Source organism: Falco cherrug, chromosome 2 (assembly GCF_023634085.1).
Source record: "Falco cherrug isolate bFalChe1 chromosome 2, bFalChe1.pri, whole genome shotgun sequence".
In the NCBI taxonomy this organism is placed as follows: Eukaryota; Metazoa; Chordata; class Aves; order Falconiformes; family Falconidae; genus Falco; species Falco cherrug.
The window spans coordinates 79,778,695-79,799,477 of record NC_073698.1 but is presented as its reverse complement, the minus strand read 5'-3'; the positions used below and the strand labels follow the sequence as shown (position 1 = coordinate 79,799,477).

Here is a 20,783-nt window from a genome sequence, read left to right as displayed (position 1 = left end):
TTTTATCTTTCATTTCCTGGATCTGGGCTTCCACCAGAGAGAAATATTCACTAAATTTTACCACTAGATGGCATTCAAATTACTTAGATCTGAATAATTTTATTTTTAATTTTGGTACATATATGTACACATGCACATATGTATAGATGTACAAAAGTCTAAAACACACCATGCACCATGGTCCCCATGACCCTGAAGGTGCTAATCAAATACAAAATAAACAAACTATTCAAATTGTCCTTACCAAAATCTGCTGGATTGTGGTAGGTTGGGCAATTCAAACCCAAATCGCTCAAGTAAGGGACTAGGTTTAATACCTTCCCACGGTAAATGCACTGACCTTGACTTAAAACATAGAGCTGGAAAACAAGGCAAAGAAAAGAGAGAAAAAAAAAAAAGAAAAATTTGAAATAGTATCAAAATATTTAAATCTGCTATCTGTATGACAGCAATCCATGAATTTAATGACCTCTTTCTTGTCCCTGTGGGAAGAAAAACACCTTGGCAAGATTTATCACCTCTTGGAACTACCTTTGCATGGAATTAAAACTATTGGAAAATGAAATGATTAAGGTTTAAATTCTGCAAACATTCCCTCCGGGACTTAAACCACATTAATACAGAGACAGACTAATTCCAGCCTTTAGACACATGCTGAAAACAGGCAAGCAACTAGAGCTGAGCCATCTAACTTCCACACATTATGGATATTTTCGGCTGGGACACGAAGCTGGTGAATGCACAAATGCAAGGAGAGGTGGAACAGCACAGCAATGGGGAACAGCCTCATTACTCTTTACTCTTACTTTTAACCACACTATTGACTTTAAATAAACCTCCTTGCCAGACTGGCAATCTGCAAGAGTTTATTCACCTATGGTGTAGTAGGTTTTCTTTTACCTCTCTCAAGTGTAATTTAAATTTCCTAACAAGGTTAAAGCACTGTCTACATCCTGCTGTTAAGACTGGAGAAAAGATCTCCAAGTGTCTTCATTTCAATTATAATTATTTCTCCTGAATATACTCTTCTGAATTGCAGACATTGGTACTAAAGTTCTCTTGCTCTTAAACTACTCTACTCTACTGACAGCCCTGCGCCCAGGAGCAGCAGTGGGTGAAGGCATGAAAATCAGAAGTATGACAACCATGACTCCACAAACATATCAGCCACATTCTTTACCAACATTACACATAAATAATGGAAACAGGCAGAGAAGAAAAAACCACAATCAAAAAGTATTATTTTGCTTTTACTTACTTTATTTATTTATTTGATTTGAAACCACAGACTAGAATTATTCACGGTTTTACTTAAAAAGTGTAGCCTTGAAGGTATAACCTACCCAAACCACACATAGGGAAAGAGTCTGAGAATAATACCTGATCGAACAACTCGAACAACTTAGCACTGGGCTGGTGAATTGTGCAGATGATGGACCTGCCACCCTGGGCCAATGCCTTCATCAGAGAGACAACCTGAAAACATGATGCACTATCCAAGCCACTGAACAAAAAAAAAAAAAGTTTGTTATCCACATGTCCACAGGCACCACTCAAAACTAGCGCATGTATTTGCTGCTCTGGTCTCGCACTATTGTCCTTTTATAAATTTTCTCTGTAGCAGTTTAATTTTATGATATGCCAACCTTATGCTTGTATCTCTCCATCAGTCTTTTTAATTAAGTTGGAAGCATGCCTGAGAATGAAAAACAGTGTATTCTCAAAGCTGCCTTAAGGGAGTTCTACATTTTAGGACTGCAGATTTAAATGCTCCCAACTTTAATGAATAGATACATATTCATAGCTCTCCCAGCCTCCTCTTAGACTGATCACAGAATCTGATTCTATATATGCTACATTCATTATTAAGTCACACTTCAAAAAGCTTATAGTCAAGCTAACTTTGCTTGAGAAAGAAAACTCATGCCACAACCTGAAAATATTTTCCTCTCCCTTCCTATTTCAATTTGTGTCTCGCTTACAAATTGTTTACAGTCACATGGTCTGGTGGCTACAGCATTGTGGCCTTATTCAGTACCTACAGGCAACACAAAATGAGCCTTTTCCAAGGACTCAGAGGTGAATAACCTTTCTGCAGCACTGTTCTACTATATAAAGCAGTAATTGTCTGTCTTTAATTTTTGGTCTTGAAGTACCTGGTTGGTTCATCAAAAAACATGACAGGAGGATTGTTCACCAGCTCCAAAGCAATGGCAAGACGCTTTCTCTGGCCTCCAGAAAGACTCCCAGTCCTCGTATTGGCACATGTCAGCAAACCAAGGGCTGTCAATATTTCCTTTACCTAGAGGAAACACAACAATGCATCACTTAAATTGGTTAGCACAAAAGAAAAAACCTCTTTACTGATTTTCATGGAGAATGTAAACTGAATGAAATGAAACTTTGTTTCACCATCCATACACCACAGCCTTTTTCCATCTTATGTAGCATTTATTAGATAATTAGATTAGATTATTATTAACAGCCTACACTATTCTGACCCAAATTCTACTTGTTTGTCCTACATGACTCGTCTCAGTCAGGAAGCCTTGCCTGTGAAAATGGAGTGGAAATCAGTTCTTCTATAGCACCCCTTGGATATGGCACAGATATCAAAAGAGCTTTGCAGTATGTGAAGAGTACACAGCGAAACCAAGACGCTTCTTTCAATATAACTTCTAGGCTGTATTTACAAGGGACTGAAGAACTGTTCAGCAAAAATCAGTGATTTCTACAGAGTAATGACCTGCTCTTATCTGTTCTTCACAGTCTACTCTTTAAAGTGCAGCCATTGATTTTAAGTGTTTTCATCCTCCTCAGAGCCAATTCAGTTGTCACATGTGCTCTCAGATGTTTGGGATTTCCTCAAGGCACAGCCTCAGGAAGGGCACAGCTTGTCCCAGGGTCTTTGGAGCAAAAGGAGAACAAACCCAGCTGCTATGAATTCTTCTGTTTCAGTGATTGTAGATCTGGCCTGATAGCCCTATATGAGGAAAACAGCTCTTTGGCAACAGTAAAAACACGAACATAAACATGAATTAATCCGAGCTACACTGCTCATGTAATTAAAAAATCTACCACTTAAAAGGTAGAAAGAAAGACCAGACATTTATTACTTCACTGAAATATAGGAAGAGGAGACTGTAATTTTTTAAAATAATGGTTGCTTAGATGGAGGCAGTCTTCCAGAAAAGATGACTAACATGGTAAAAATTGGTTAGACTAACCAAAGCCTGACCCTTCACTTGTCCTGATTTTGATTTCCAGGAGCTACCTATCCCAGTAAGAGGGAATGAAAAAAGAACAAAACTCACTAATCCTCATTCTCAGAACAAAGAGCCCAACTACCTCTTTCCCTTTATCTTCAGGAAGGTTGCTAAGGTCCTAGTTGACAAGCTAGGTCAACTAGAAACATAAATGATGATTCACTGGAGGATATTTTACTTGTCCCTCTTTTAAACAAGCATATCTAATATTGCTAACACAAGTGCATGCATTAATAAAATTCATCTATGATAAATACTTACAACAATAAAATGAATGATCTAGTCCAGCACAGGCCAGTAACTATCAGAAAATGGCTGCCTTTCTAATATGTGTTGAATAAATGCATACAGCACAGGTTTTTCCTCCAAGAGCTGCTTGTAATTACAGTTACAGTGTGAACAAGTGAATTAACTTGCTTGGCCTAAATTACTGAAGTGTAAATATCTTCAGACTTTCAAAGTACAAATAAAATTAACACCTGTTTCTAAACAAATGTATTTTCCAATTAATAAAAATATGTGTTTAGCTTATTAAAAAAAAAAAGTATTTGAGAGAATCAAAGTAATCTTAAGCTACCAAATGGATGTTGAGTCCTGTAAGTTTCCCTCTCTGGAGCTCCTTCTGATTTTCAAGGACTCTCTGAGACTGAAGAAGTGCCAAATGTTCCGATTTGGAAATAAATACAGACAAAAGACTGCCAGAGAAATGGCTTCTCTACCTTTGAAGTTGTCACAGTTTTCACATCTCAGGCAAAGAGTATACTTTTCACCAGGTGGGTCAGAAGCAGTTTCACCTTCTGCTTTATAAACCTCTGCTCAAGAACCACATACCACCTACTGTTAGAAGCATCTTTTACTAGAATAAAAGACTCCTCTGAAATGATTAATTCCAACAAGTTCACATCTTCCTCAGATTAAAAAAAAGAATTAAACCGGCATCTGGGAAAACCAAGAAGTCTCTCATATTCCTGAAAAAGCAGGCCACAACCTTCTCATGTTCAGCCTTCACTCACACTCGTATGTCCCCTCATCTCCTTCTTCCTCCTGCACATCTTGGTTTCAGCTGAGTCCTGCAAGGTGGCTTCTTCCAGTCACCTGCATGATTTCCTAATTTGCCCACAGAGGATCTACTCAGTGCATGACTTTGGGAGCACAAAATGCACCAAAATGAAAATCTCACGCTACTTTCTATTTATCAAAAAAAACCAGTGACAAATCATGGAAAGCCCAAAATCTGAACTTTACAGAACTAAGTATAGCAAAAACATTGCAATCTTTCTATACCAATTGTAACTCCCCTTTCATTGGTGGGACAACCGAGTTACTAAGCCACTAAAAGACTTGTCAAGAGTATTGTACGTGTCCCTAACAAAGAACAGAAGGAGCAGCCAGCTGTCTTGGAAGGTAAATCTCAATATTAGCCATGGGGCCATGTTATCACATGAGCCCCATTACCCCTCAGTGTAACTCCCACATAACAGAGGCTTCCTCCTTGAGGAGGCAGTGCATGAGAGATCATACGGTCTCCTTGCTGGTGCTGTCTTACGCTGGACTGAAACACAGCTTGAGGCCAGACAAAACACCTCCAAACACTTTCTGAGCTACCAATTCACTTTTCATGACTCTCAACAACCTGAACCATCTCTGCTTTCACCAGTGCCATGATCTTTTGTCTGTGTTTAGCTCCAGGCATCATCCTCCCTGGGCATATATGGTTTTGAAACACACTGTGCAGCACCAAACTGTTCCTCTCCGAGTCTTTGGCATGCTCTGATAATGCTACCTAAGCACAGACAGACTTCTCAGCTCTGAGTGTCCTTAAGAATACACAGGCTCAGACACTTGCAGTGCAAAAAAAAAAAATGTGTACAAAGGGCACATTTCCAGCCTTTTAAAGTGTTACAGAGGTAACCAAATTTAGTTGAGAAAGCTGCCTCATGCACAAGCTAACACATCAGAAGCCATTCTGTCTGGTCACACACCTCCAAGGTATCTTCTTTAAAAGGACAGTTCTGTGTCACAACAAAGGATGAAAAGGAATCGTGGCAGTAAGATGGGGTGGAAGAAGCACACTTCCTAGTGCAGGTCCAGCTGGATTATAGGTCTCCACGGGCAAAAGCACACCAGGACTTCTCTCCCACTCAGGAAAGTCATACGTCAGCTGCAGACCCAGGACAGTGCAGCAAACGTGCAAGAGTAAATTGTGCAGCTCATTTCCAATGTTTTAAAAAAGGCTATGTGCATGTTTTAGCTTGTTTCCCTACTTGTCCAAACCTCAGTTACTCAACACAGCTTCAAAATGCATTATTCTGCACCTTAACTACATTAACTTGTCCAGTAAAACACATCCACCAGTACAGCCATGAAGATCAACACTTTCAAACATGAGCACAGAAATTTCTGCAGCAGTTACAGGGACTGCTAAGTTTTTTGTTAGTCCTTTGAAAAATTAAGGTGTATGCTCCCTAGTGCCAGACATGACTGATTTATCTTGCCACACACACAAGATGTCTGACCCCTCAGACATGCATGTAAGAGAATCTAGTGTTTCAGTAGATCTTTTACAATTCTCTACTCAGTCTCAAACAGAAAGCAACTTTCATAGAGACTGTAGTAAACATTCCTTCATAATGATACCTGTCAACTTTGAGGTTGATTTATTCTATCATTGGAAGTTCAATGCAATTCAATGTTAGATAAAAATGCTTTACACAGCTCACTTCATGGAACTCTCTTGACACCCCCAAAAATTCTCAGTTTGATGGACAGTATACATACCATTTCTCTCCTGCCTTCATCTTTCTCTTGAAGTTTCAGATGAGCAGATACCTGAAATGCAATACAATGGAATTTGATTTTGAATTGGTCTGAAGTGCAACGACCAGTTACAGTGGATGTCTCAGACACAGCATCCCAATGTACCATTAAAAAAACTTCAACCCAGTCTGAAAAGTTTAAGTTGAACTGTATGTTCAAATCACAAGCATCACATATTCCTGTGCCGCAGGTAACTGAGTACGATCTGATTTAAGCCATCACTCAGGCATCTGACAAAAAGCATATTAGAAAGAAAGGCCACTTTGCAAGTCAAAGAGCTTAAGAGCAAGATGACAGAATCATGTTTTTTGCACAGCCACCAACTTCCCAGGCAACACTAGAATCACAGTTTATTTGTACTTCATCCATATCATAAGGGTAACCAAACTCTGCCACTCTCCAGGATGTGAACAAGTGAGTACAGAAATAAATAATTTTGCAAAAGATGTAATCTGCTGTCTTAAGAAGCAGCTCCACAAAACATTATGATTAACCCTTATTAGAAGCAATTAAACTGTTAAGCAATTATTTTTGCCAGAGACTTGATTGATTAATTTAGACAACAAGTATCATATCATCTGGGCCCAATTCTACAAAAGTGGTCCTACAGGATTCTGACTACAATGTTCAAGTAAACAAAATAAAATAAAAACATCCTCACAAAGAAGAGCCTTTGCAGAAAATGAGCCATATAAAAACCACAGTGATTTCTTCTGGCCTTAAAATTTGTGAACTGATGCCGGCATACAGTATGAGCAACCTTAGCCTTATTTTGAAAACACCCTCTGAGAAACACTAGCTTGTTTCTCAAACTGAGCAACAGGTGCTTCTAGACGGATCGGTCCAGCTGGCAATTAGTAAACTTCTTGATGCTATGAAAAACAGTAAGAAGAATTTACATTGCCTATAAATCTTGGGATTGTTCTTTCTGTTGTTTTCCTGTGAAGAACTGGAAGAGATATTACACAATGCCTTTATTAAAGAAAAGGCACAAAAGAGCAGATGTAGCAGATAAACCATGCTGAAGTCAAAACAGCACTTTGCAGTCAGGACATAGAAGATGGGGAGAAAGGGAGAGAGACAAGGTTTCTCATCCACCATCCAGGAGAAAAGACAGTCCCTACAAAGGCTCATTCTGTGCAGAATTTCAGGTTCCATTGCCTAGGAAGTCTAAGGAATAGAGCCTTAGTTCTTCCAATGCTGGCCATAAATTGAAAATGATAAAGCTAAATAAGCTCAGACAACCCCTACAAGGATAAGCCTCAAATGGAATTCAAGGCATCATCAAAGTCTAAGCACTTTCATGGATTAGGATCAAATAGAGATAACAGCTCATAGCATTACCCGAAATAAGAACATGTGCACACTGAGATTCTTCCATTTTCTCCTGCCCAAATACATTAGAGTGAGAAACAAAACTCACCATCATAGCTTCCTGGACAGTCAGATGAGGAAGGAGCATGTCATCTTGCATGATGTAGCAGGAGACTTTGCGAAAAGAGCGCAGGTCACGAGGCTGCCCATTGATGAGAATTTCTCCTTTCATTCCCGTCTCTCTGAAATGAACCAAGAAAATAACCAGGGGTAAATCCTGCCTTCACTTGTACTGCCACAGGCCTCAGTAAGTGGAAGTCTTAGGTAATTACTGTCCACTGTGGAATAAAACTGACACAGTAGATAGAAAATAATTTATGCTTTCTTTCATAACAGGCTTCATGCGACTTTGCTGAAAATTTTACTCAAAGTTAGTAAAAAGTCTGTGCTGTCTTATATGTATGTCTGAAAAAGTATCAAGCCATTCAAGCCATTTTTTTATGCCACTTACGCCCTGAGAACAACACAGGTACACTTGGTATTTGGCCATACAACGGGGGGTTCAGGCAGATGAACCACAGCCACTTCACACACTGCACTTTTGTCAAGAAGACATCAACATTGTAAAAGTGGCGACTAAAAAGGGTCATTTTTTCCAAGTATTTATAAAATGTGATTTTAAAAAAATATCACAAATATAAGGCACTGAGTCCATTTGTTACACAGCTAGAACAGAGACTTGCTTTTGCATTTTGGACTTCAAATTGCTTCCTGTTTTTGGATCAGAGTTGTTAACAGACAAATCCTAAATGACCAGAACAGGACAAACAGAAAAAAATATAAGCAGTAAGAATCTAATTCAAAATCTGTGAAATACCTGTTTTCTACAAACACTGGGTAAGATTTCTTCTCATCTCCAAGGAGCCATCAGGCTATGTGATTGTATCTTACTTGGGATTTTCATTGTTACTGACCTGTATCCTGCCAGAATGTTCATAAGCGTTGACTTCCCAGCTCCTGAAGGACCCATAATTGCAACAAGTTCTCCACTGCTGAACTTGCCTGAAATTCCTTTCAAAAGGGTCTTATAACCTGAAAGATGAAAGAAAAGTTCACTGAACCCTTCACAACTAGGCCTGGGGAGCAATGAAAGCTCATTTCCACTGAACAATGATGACAAATAAGCATTAGCAGGTACCTACTGGGAAGCTGACGCTGAGATCAGCACACTGCAGTAACTATCAAAAGCCAAATTCTGAGTGGGAGCAGCAGCCTCCTCCCACTACACTGCAAGTAGTATGGTGGGATTACAGGATCACACACTCTTGATTCTCTCTAAGAAAATTTTCAAACAGGGCTAAGAAGCCTTCCTGCCATTTTCTAAGTGCCTTCTCAGAATATTTTACTAGGATGCTGGCATCTCCATTAAAATATCTTAATATTCCACAGCTAATGTAACTCCACTGCCTTGGAGCAGACTGCCCTGCAATCACTGCAGCTTCAGTGCCAAAACTCTGCCCTCGTCTCAAAACAACAACTTCTTGGACATAGTAGTCATGATCTCAAAGGCAAAGCCCTATGTTTTTGTTCCTTCCCCACTGAAAGATGTATGACAAGAAACACAGCAAAAGGAGACATGCAGGAAAAGACAAACCTGCTTCAATCTCTTACCGTAACAACTCTCTTATCAAAAGAACTCTAAAGGTTTGTCTAGACAGGGAGACTGGCCACAATAACTCTGTAAAAAATAATACCTACGGAAATACTTATTCCAGACTCTGAACGTGTAGGGTTTTTTTCTCATTTAGATTAATCCGCTTCAGAAGATCAGGCCACAATAACTATGCCCTCAGGCAAAGCTGTTCTAGAATAACCACAACACCAACTTCAAATTTCTCACCTTATTCCTGAGTAAATTACCTTTATCAGTAAACCTTAATGTAAATCCTAAACTCCATGTTACTCTAGGTGTAAGCACACTGGATTACAATGAGAATCCCAGATTTGGATTTAGTTATATCCATTTTATCCTGCATGATTCCCATTTTAAGGCAAAAGGACTGCGTGGGGAGGGTGGAGAGAGCCCTGACCAAGATTTAAACTTTTCAAGGTTTCTTTCCCTTTTACTTTTTTGCTTGCTTACTTTATTTTATTTACTAGCGCTGTTAGTTAAAACTTTTAATAATAACAAAAAAGTTAAGTAAGGTGTCAAAGAACAATCTCATATGTTGAAAATGTTTCTGTAATTAAATTACAACCAAAACAGTGTTGCAATTTGGCAATCCATTTTGCCACACTGGTGCATATGCAAGCAGCATTTATATGCCACGTGTAAACTACCCCAGCCCTGTGATTATCATTAGCATAGGCTGCAGCTGGAATGTTGAAATGCTGTAAAAAAATCACATTGTCTGCAAGCTCCTAGAAAATGAATGGTGGGTTATCTTCTGATTTCTCTTTCTTCCTAATTCTGTAATTTCTTGTTTTCCTTTCATCCCTGCTTAGCATTCTCTTTAAATTTTCTTCTTCACTCTAGTCTCAGTTCACACTCTTTCAATGCCAGAGAGCAAACTTCTGCACCAAATACATTAACGTCATGCTCCCACAGCATCTCCCAAATCCACAGCAAATACTATTCTCTGAGCATTCCCCAGCCCAGGAGCAAAGAGGTAGCCACACAACCTCTCTAGAAATATCTGACCCTACTGTTTGCACGGCAAATGTCTTAGAAAACATAACTGACCAAATGTATCAAAATAATAGTTTTCTCAAGTGCCTTTTTTAAACAGGCCAGTCATTTTTCACTAAAATCTTGTCCTGGACCTGAATGAAACAACTTCTTTGGAAGCGACAAAATACCACGGGTGTATTCACATTGTTTGTTTATGGCACAAGTCCCAAGAACAAAAGCAAAGACAATCTATCAAATGGAACAGCTATTTCAAAGGGAGAAATCTGTGGCACACTGACAAGATCGATGGTGGCACCTCAAGCCAGTGTCAACATCCAAACCAGCATTTGAAGGAAAAGTGCAAGGAAGAAATCAGACTTTTCAAACATAACAATATTTACTAAATGGGATCTATAGAGACAAAATCCTTCACACTGCCCCTTAAGAGTAATGAGAACCAGCTACCTCCCAAGCCTATTAAATTTTTAAAGCACTGAAACATCAGGCTATACCACCAATTATTTGTATTATGCACCCACCCACTACACACACAAGTTAGACGCAGCTAGGAAACTCCTTCTCACACTGGTCAAAAGCTGGCCAAGTTGGCCTGTCATTAACTTCCACTAGGACAGGATTTCTTTCACCAGGTCCCACATGTAGTACACAGGGTAAAGTACTTGTCAGTGACTGTTCCTATTCCCTGTCTGTCCTGCAAAGCAGTTCAATGTGACAGAACATCACATGGCAACTCCATTACAACAATTTCTATTGTTACCCAGATTTCCAGGGTAAAGGGTTCTTATCAGAGTTTTGTAGCAGTCAGCTCATCATGAGTTTCAAGATCAGGACAGTAAATATTGTACAAACTTACAGGAGTGCATAAAGAACGTGTACTGCCATGAATACTGAGGAAGGTACAACCAAAAATACACACTCATTGTCTGAAAACATGTATCAGTATACATACCGTTACCTAAAACTGAAGCCTTTCCTCTCACTACATGACTGTGAGATTTAACATTACTTCCATTAGTCACTTTTCCAAATGTAATTTCACAAATGATAATCAGTTTACCTTTAATTGCAGTATCTGCTCCCTCATTAGCTGCAGTTGTTTCTGCCCCTCTGATAGATTTCCATTTTAAGTATCCTGTATGCAGTGTTACATCAGAGCACAATGTATCGCTGCAACTCATTTGCAAAACCATAGAGGAACATAATTTAAGAAGAAATAGAAAAAAACTATGAATTTTAGATCAGGATCCCAATCACTGGCGGTTTGTGTTGCTACAATCTTAAAACCATCTCTTCTTTTGACTGGAAGTACATAAGAAGCCCTTCTATTACAAAGGTTAATTTAGCAAACCCACAAAAAGATTTGACACTGTAGCAGTAGCATGGTGCCCACTATAATCCTTTTTAAGGAATTAAAAGTCCGTAAGTAACTCCAGTCTTCACTTTCAGAATATTGAGGCTAATCTTTAACTGAATCAGTTGACCTAAAACTTCTATATTGGGCCACATGTCTTTCATGAGAAACAGATTACCTATTTGGAGGGGACTGTATCCTTACAGTACAGGGACTGTTTCATATCCGTCTGCTGTGTATTAGGAATTTCTGACCACCTTCAATTCTGGTTTATCTGACCCACCTCATTTTCCTCAGGCCACAGGTTCATGATTCATGCAGCAAGGAGTTTTGGTCCCCCGGAGTTTAATGAAAGGCTGAACCTCAGAGAACTCACCCCAAGACGGATGCATATGATGGGCCATTCAGTTTGAGCACCACAGCAGCTGTGCCCATTTGGAATGGACTTAAATCAACACCAAGTCTAGCATTGCGATTTTGAGATGTTTCTCTTTAAACTGTTTTGATTGCCAATGAAAAATAAGTTGGATTGTTTCCGTTTTCCAGTGTCCCCTCCTGGAGTTACTGCAGCGTCACCCTTAAAAATACATCTAGGAGCTGATGCCCCTAAATTTGGAATCCAAATACCGGTTTTCAAAAACTACTTATTTATGAATTTATCAACAGGACATTAATACATCGTCACCAACCAGAACAAGCACTCAGCAACTTTCTCATTCCAATCCACTAAAAATAGAACACAAAAAGTAAGAAATCGAAACTGAAAAAGAAAACTCAAGTAATGCAAATTTTTTTTGTCTTTATTTCACCCCACATTACATTTCAGAATTCAACTGCTTGTCCCGAGAAGCGAAATGTGTTTTGTTTTTCCATGTTAGGATCTCCCATGGAAAGTAAATTCCAGGCACAGTGATATTAGACCAGACTCACAACCAGAAACACATGACTGGCCTGAACACAGATGCCCATTCAAGACGTGGATTTCCCTGAATACCTGGCTGCAGTCCAAAGCTCACAGCAGCCCCTTGTTTCATGAGCTGGTAGAGGGTGACCTCTTGTCTTTGATGAAGATGCTAAGGGAGCTCTTGTTGCTCAAGTCACCAAAATTTTTGCTAATGGATTCAGCAAGGGAGAAACATGTTGATGGTTTTATTTGCTTCCTCGCGGATTTTACAAGGATTTCTGGGAAGATGTGGGTTTACCATTCTCAGAAAAATTGTATTTAATCTGGAAAGAAGCAGAACACCCCTTCCTCATACTTAGGGTAGGAGTGCATACTTCAGAATGTGTCTGAACAGGCACCAAAAAATCCAAACCAAATCTCACTCCTACCCTTACAGTGAATTTCTTCAGGTAAATACTTGTTTGTGACTAAAATGCTTCAATCATTTGCATTTCATTGCTGGTAATACACTCATTTGTTACTCAGAGAAATGTCACACAGACTCCTAGAAGTTTCTAGGTGGTGTAGCCTAATTCTGCACCCATCAATAGGCACCATGAGCCAGTGTCAGGTCCAGGGTTAGCACAGCAGGCTTTCCCTGCTCGCTACAACTGGAGCAGGATTTGCCCTTCCCAATATATCTGAACTGTTTCATCACAAGCTCTTCTGAAGGAAGGAAATAACTGCAAGTACCACTGGCCTGAAATTGCTCAAAAGTTTCTCAGAAACTTCACTATAGCAAATAGTAATATCAGAAATTTCAATTCAAACACCACAAAATAAGCAGCATTTGGCACTTCAGTGTCGAAACCAAAGACATTACAATCTGCTCTTTCCACACCCTTTACCTGCAGCCAGGTAGAAGTGCACAATTTCCTTATTAAAAAAAAATGTACACAAGGACTGTACTTCTGTGTCTTTTTGTGGTGCTTTTTTAATTGTTAAATCACAATGAGAAACCACAGCAATTTCTTGGCACTGTATACTGACCCTGTTCCATTAAAGAAACACCATTACATTTCCTATTCTGGAATTTATGGGTTTATCCCTTATTTCCTCTTGCTTCAATCAAAAAAAAAAATATGCCAAAGTCCAGGGGATTCTCCAACACAAAACCTGAACAAGGGAAAGTGGAATAAAGACGTCACATCCACATCTTTCCCCTTGAGGCAGGAGTAGGGAGTCCTTCTATTATGGAAAAATTCTCTTGGCAAATTCATGGCTTTGCTGCTGCCCCTGAGACCCACCATATGCACACCTTGATGGCTACAGACCATTCCCTGGACTACCTACTGTGCAAGAACACAAGTATGGGAAAAACAGTCTAATCTGGTCACATATCACATTAAAGGGAAAGTTAGTGACTTATGCATGAGAGAAAGAGCTTGCAAAGTCCATCCAGACATGGAAAACATCCTCATGATACCTGGCAGATATTTCATTTGTAGACATTTTAGATTTGTATCAGAAAACTGAACAGCTGGGGAATGCTGGCACAAACTCTGCAGAGAAGCACAAGATGAGAAACATACACACACACAGAGATAACAGGCCAAGGCCAGATTTATACTGAAGCATTTGTAGGAATTAGCTAGGAAACATATTTCTTTATAATTTTTACATCAGCAAAAAGCCTTTTTGATACACTTACATGTAAATATGCCAACAAAAAATCCTCTTGTCTGATCCTTCTCAATCTATTATCCTCTTTCTGCATCTCAGCCCTTGTGCTCCACTCCTAAGAAGCCACTGTCATAGCAAAACATCTACACGTTTACTGGTAGAGACTACTACAATCTGCTTCATCTGACAGTTTTAATTTTGTGGAGCAGGGGTAAGCAAGGAGTGGCAGCACAGAGATTTATGTGAAGTTCCTGCAGAAAGCCACCCTGTATCACCATCCCATGGAGTCTCCTCTCAGCCTCTTCATGCTTTACTGTCTCTGTCCCCACCTGCACAGAGTGAGCCCCTTCCTAAACCCCAGAAGCAAGTAGGCACTTATAGAAGACCAGTATGCACTTACAGAAGACCAGCAGGCTGGTGTTGCAGAGCACTGAAGGCAGGGACAGTAAATACCTAGCATTTACTGTGCTGCTTTCCAGTGCACAGTCATGACCACATTGTCTATTTGCACACAAAAAGTGGTGCAGGTTCCTCCTCTTGGCACATAAATAATTGTGCATGTAAATTAGTTCCTGATGATTTACAGTTTGATTTTACAACTCAGCAGTCACACAGCCATCCAGTTTGTGCATGTGAACATGACGGCTGTACATACGCCAGGAGATGCATGGAGTGACTACTAGCCATCGCAAGGTCATGGCCCAGTTTGTGGGTCTGGGCTATTCGGAGCATATAGTTTCAGAAGCAGCTTACAGCAATAGAAGATGATGTTCTTACAGAAGTGTGCAGTGGCCTTCTGCCCTCTCTCCAAGACACCTTCCCATCACCCTCCCTGAGCTGGCTTTCAAGTGCACCTACACAACCAGTGAGGACAGCAAGCCCATCTACCTGAAAACCGTTCCTGGGAAATTAAGAACAAAGAGTGCTTGTTTCCAGCTACATGGGCTGCAGGACCATCACTGCCAGGACAAGATGGCACAGTCTGCAAGCAGGGTGGGAAGGTGGGACAGCTCTTTTAGCAGCTGGGGACCTTCCAGCAGTTTGTTGGACCCAGGAATCTGTCTCTTGAGAAACCTTTTATTTTCCATTCTGAAACACAAACGCAACTTACAGTTACATGAAACTACCCCTTACACACAATTCATGCTGGGCCATTCAAACCATTTCGTTCCAAACTGGATTGCCTGTTTGCTTTGTTTTAGTGTAAGACAAAAATTAAAACACTTCCCAATGGTAAGATGAAGATACTTGGGGCTTTTCACATAAATCAAAGTTAGTTCAAAGCCAGGGTGTTTCTGTAAGTTGGCATACTGTCAGGGAGACGTTTTCCATATATTTCTAATTCTGCTGTTAACCAGCCAGGGTGCTGTGTGCCCCACTCACTGCATGAGCACAGAACACTTTCCTCTCAGTGGTATGGACAGGGTTCATTAATGCTTAGTTTACTAAGAATCTGTAAATTCTCAGATGAGAGGGATTATCTGTATCAGTTGATAATTATTTAAATAATTTGAGTTTTAAAAAAACTTCTGATGGGGATTATTTAAATGGACATTTCTTTCCCAGGCTCCTCACCGAGTTCAAACAGGCTTAAGTTAAAGTGAATTACAGATACTGATACCTGGGAAGAAAAAGCCATCTTCTAACTTCCAGAAAATGCACGGGACAGAAACAGCTTTCCTGACAGAGTGAAAAAATATACCGATTTAATAATAGGAACTTTCCTAATTGTACACTGGCCTGAATTGTACCTCCTCTATAAAGGCTGGGAGGCAGTCACACTAGAAACAGGAACATGTTTAAGGTAACTGTCTACCAAATAAAACCTTAACATAAACTCACAGATAATTGGTTCATTGCTTCCACCATCGTTTATGTATCACAAGTGAATAAACCTTTTTGTGAGCAGTTTTTCAACTTTAGCTTTAGAATCCACACATCCATACATTTCTATTCTATTCACATGTCTCTCAGGGACTTAGAACAATAGGATTTTCCATTGTCTAAGCTCTGAGCCCTGCTTTAGGACAATTAAGGGAATTTACAATTGTAATGTATTCTTGTACCTTGCCTCAGAGAAACGACCTTCATTATGTAAATGTCTATAAAACTGCATGCCAGGCACCAAAACAACAGGGCAGAAAAACTAAGTGAGTGCATGAAGTAACCAAATCAAACTCCTTGGCCTCAAAGTCCATTCCAACTCAGAAATGAGGAGTCCATGCCTCCCAACCTAAAAATATAGTAAGTCTTTCATGCTTTAACAAGAGAAAAAGAAAAAGAAAAAGGAAAAGATAAAAGAAAAAAAGAAGGAAAAAAAAAATCCCCTGGGCAGCAAAGCTCTTTGCACTGGAATAAACTGCATTTCTTCATATAGCCCACACCCAGGCCTTCTTAAACATACTGCTCTTGATCTACAGATGATGCCTCACTCATGATCACTGGACAGATTATTCATAACTCAGATGGAAAGCTTGACTATGCTCACAGCAAGCCCTGTAGTATTCAATCTACCTAATTTCATACAACTAGAAGTTTGACGCTTAACCTAAACTGACTGTTTAGGACCCATAAATTACCAATAGAGAGAAAAAGGCACACCTAACAGATAATTAATTCTACCTATCTTGCATTTCTATTCTGGGAAGGGATAAATAACCCTCTGGAAGTGCATCTTTCTCTTAACTATAATGGGAGTGGAAGACAATTTAGCTTAGACTAGACACCAAACCTCTAGATGCCGTGACCAATCTCATCCTTTGCCAACAAAATCATGGCTGATTTCAGTATCAGTCACAAATAAAACGGGTATCAAGAAATTTTCTGTGTTTTTAAAACGTCAGTTTGATCAAGATGCCTTGTTTGATTACATGATTACAGTAATAAAGCACACAAATTCACAGTCAAAGTCTTCAAGTTGGATTGGCACTCCACATGCTCAGATGCTTCCTACAAACATATTAAGAAGAGCATCCTGTCTGTGTTCAGGATGTACAAATGTATCAAGATGTGGTTTTACTTCATTATTAGTATTTAACATTTACTTCTCACTCTGGTAACTGGGGACAGTTCAAAACTCTGTGATTTTTTTTGCTTCAAGCTATCTACTAGATCAAGAACACAGCACTGTATTGGTAGCACTTCGTTCAAACTTAACCAGAACATCTCAAAGCTTGAAAAATCCAAATGTGCTTTGGAAGATTACATGTTAATCAAAAGCAGTTTTTGAATTTTGTCTGCATGGGTGGCTAAGATTTTACTTCTATCAGCACACGTCCTTTACACCAAACTTATCAGCTAACTTCCGTCCATACCAAGTTAGCAAAAATAATACAGTAAACTGGAGCCTAAAGAGAGATCAAAAGCCCCCAAGCCAAGATTTATGTCATGAAATCCCTAGTTACTGTAGGCCATGTTGTATAATAGAAGAGAATGCATTCATGAGAAGATGGCAATTGAGTTCTAGCAAAGCGAGAATCTTAAACCACACTGCATATAAAGAATATGAAAAGTTCTTTTAATTTCATTGTTCTCTCAGATCCCTGGACTAAACTTATGAAAGACATTGGCTCTGACATTGTACAGTCAAACAAAAAAAGCCCTAAGTAAAGATTTCACTCCTCTGAAACTCTGAAATACGAGTTGTGTGCTCTTTCTCTATTATGCAGGCTGCTCATCACATTATTTTAGTATCTGAATACTGCTTTTCTTCAGAATAACTGATTAGATACGTCAGCCTGTTAGGCTGCAAGCTCTGCACCCCCCTGATTTTGAGTCTGAAGGTTTACTAGACTATACAACGTCACTCACCTTGTCTGGCTGTATCACACCTCCTGGCCAGGCAATGTTTCTCTATAAACAAGAAGGGGTTTACGTACACAGAACCCATACCACCAAGTAACATGAGACTGAAGTGCCTGCAGGTGGACACAGAATTTACAGACTTTCTTGAAACATGCATTTCACCAGCAGGACAGGGAAGCAGAACTGGAGTCAGCAGCGTCATGGGCATGCCTCCTTGCTCCTGCAACTACTGATTACACCTCCACACCATGCTGTGAGATGAATGAGTTTTGTGCGAGCCCCCTTTAAGTTTACACTCTTCACAGCTACAACCAGGCAGAGTTGAAGTAATTAAGCAACCCACTGATGCAACCTGAGCCATTAACAGGCCTAGGTATCTACTTCTTGAAATATCTTTTTGTTAAAGAAATATCTTATATTGATTGATACTAGTCCCACTGACCTGCTGCTCTAAGCCTTTCCTTGTATTCACCTTTTGTATATAGCTCCCTTTATTCAGTCCTACAGCAAAGTTACAGCCTTCTACTGAGGTTTACAGGATGATTACAATTATATATGGGTCCTGCCTATTAATTTTAATCAGACACATCCATGGCAAGATTTGGTTCTTGTCAGTTTCTCTGTTGAATGTTTCTGCCCGAGAGAGTTAAAGCTGTTCATCTTCCATACGCATGCACATGAAGCCATATGCCTGCAACGGAGGATAGAGAATGACAACTAAATGGGTCAATGAACGAAAGTAACCTTCAAACATGAATGCAAATAAATCTGTACTTGCAGCAAGACCTGATGGCTTCAGAAGCAGTATTTACACGTTGAAACATTTGGAGATCTGGGGCATAGCTTGTACTTTGCCTGCACAGAAAATAGCTACCCTAATTTATCTTCAACCCTCAGGAAACATGAAAGAGGGGAAAAAAAAAAGTATAAATGACACACAGCTTCATCTTTCTTTTGAATCTAGTGGAAATGTCTTTTCAAAGCAATATCCATAGCCTAATCCTTGTTTGATAATTGCTTTTTGCTGCCATTTTTTAATTGCCTTTGTTTCTGTTACTTAAGAGCACAAGAAAGGTCTTTCCTGACAAAAGAAGAGCCAACACAATTTGAAATAAAAGACTGACACATTCCCTTGAATGACAAACTGAAGTCACGAGCCTGATACATACATTTAGAGATGAAAGCTGTTTACGTATACCAGTCAGGCAGAAAGCAATTTCTCATAACTGCAGTACCTTTCTATTTCAAAGTACAAATAGCATTATTCACAGTCTAACAAATACATAAAACCAGAACCCCTCCCAACAGCCCTTCCCTTTAAAAAAAAATCTTTTAAGTAGGAGATACTCAAAAAATAGCCAGCAGCTGTTAGGAACTGAACTGCCCCATCTGCCTTAGTTTTGAAGTGCAGATCCAGCTGGATCACTCTGCAACAGGGAGAGAGAAACCCTTCCTCCCTCAGGGAAGACTACTTCAGGTCTCCTGTGTTGATATTCTGAGTCTTCACCACATTCCTCCTCCCACCCTCTCGCCCCACCAACAAGCACGCACAGAGTAAGACAGCAGGAAGGAAAAAAGCAAAAGCAAAACTTGGGCTCTCTCACCTCCTACCTACCTGTGGAAGGGCTAGGGAGGAAAGCCCTGGGGCTTTCTCTGAGTTACAGCAGAAGCAGCTGAAGTTATGTAGCACATCTTTCCTCCAAGCTGGGCCTGATGGCAATAGGTAGTCTGAAGAGCTTGGTGTGTAAAGAAAATCTTTCCTTAATACTTCTGTGTACATCCTTATCATAAACTCTAGATTAAGCTGGAATGTGATGAAATGTCTCCTGCAAACTGCATAGGAAAAAACCATACCTCTGCCCAAACTATCAAAACCAAGAGCTGTTGCTGAAAACACATATTTCTGTGACAACTTACATGCTCACAAGACAACATTTTGTCCCTAGCCCTTACAGACATGAGAAGCCACATTTCTCGTATCCTGAAAAATGTTTTCAGTTCTGGACACTGCAATTTAAAAGCTGCTACAGTGTTTGACCTTTAAAAAAAAAATCACAGTTCACAAGTCTGCTTCAATAACTCAAAATACTACATTTTACTCCAAACAAAATGCAGTTTTTCACAGCAGTCTTATTCAACTGCAATAGTGATGACATTTTGGTGCAGGAACTTTCTCTGAAGAACAGGCAACTTCTGAGCACCTTGGTCATCCAACCTTCTGAACTCCTTCTCCTGCATCTCCTCCTGAACATCCAACTCCTGCACATACTTCTCCTGCCTCTTCCACCCTCTCAAAAGCAATTCTGGGCTGCAAATTGCAAGAAGCACTTCCATCTCCTCACATTCCGATTGCTCCCATCCCATTCTCTCCCACAAGCAGGCTGAAGAACACTTGGAGCCAGGAGGACCCTCTGAAACACACTCAGAGGCAAGCAACAGAGGTGTTTTAAAAAGTAAATTTTAAACTCATGCATTGAGTCTTTAATTCTACTACATACACCCAGGAGCAGAGACGTGGATAGAAACTTCATCAACTGGCCACCAAAACTGGAAGAGTTCTGTGAATGAGAACAGCAGTCACATGCAGAAGAATGAGTGGCTGAAGAAGCTCCTTCAGCAGGACATCTCTGTGGCCAGCCATATAGATGGCTGGAGCATATGTCCCGGGAGACTTATTTTCAGGAACAGCCATACCGATTCTGCACATTTCTCCTCAACACTCTCAAAGACTTTCATGAAACAGAAATACAGGACGATATATTTACTTTATTCTAGCACTAATCTAGTAACAGATATAACCTATGATCCTGAACATAAAAATAAAGAAAAACCTGAAGTGTGTGCAGAAATAAACCCTGGATTACCTCCAATTCTCGCGTTTTACTTAGAACAACTGTGTTTTTATCTCTCTTCCTGAATATTTACACTAATGAAGTTGCCCAAATTAAAATACTTTTTGTTGTCAGCAAACTA

At 39.7% G+C, this 20,783-nt stretch overlaps 1 protein-coding gene across 2 annotated transcripts in view; it reads right to left on the bottom strand.

The window, feature by feature from the left end:
• The window catches only part of ABCG1 (ATP binding cassette subfamily G member 1), a 63,996-nt gene that overhangs the window by 19,253 nt on the left and 23,960 nt on the right, over positions 1-20,783 (bottom strand). For both annotated transcript variants that reach the window (XM_055702857.1, XM_005438518.3), the window contains exons 3-8: positions 8,372-8,489; positions 7,507-7,639; positions 6,045-6,095; positions 2,157-2,302; positions 1,381-1,504; positions 245-359 (exon numbers count right to left, since the gene is read on the bottom strand). In XM_055702857.1, the coding sequence (XP_055558832.1) occupies positions 245-359; positions 1,381-1,504; positions 2,157-2,302; positions 6,045-6,095; positions 7,507-7,639; positions 8,372-8,489 (687 nt within the window). The remainder of the gene's footprint in view (positions 1-244; positions 360-1,380; positions 1,505-2,156; positions 2,303-6,044; positions 6,096-7,506; positions 7,640-8,371; positions 8,490-20,783) is intronic.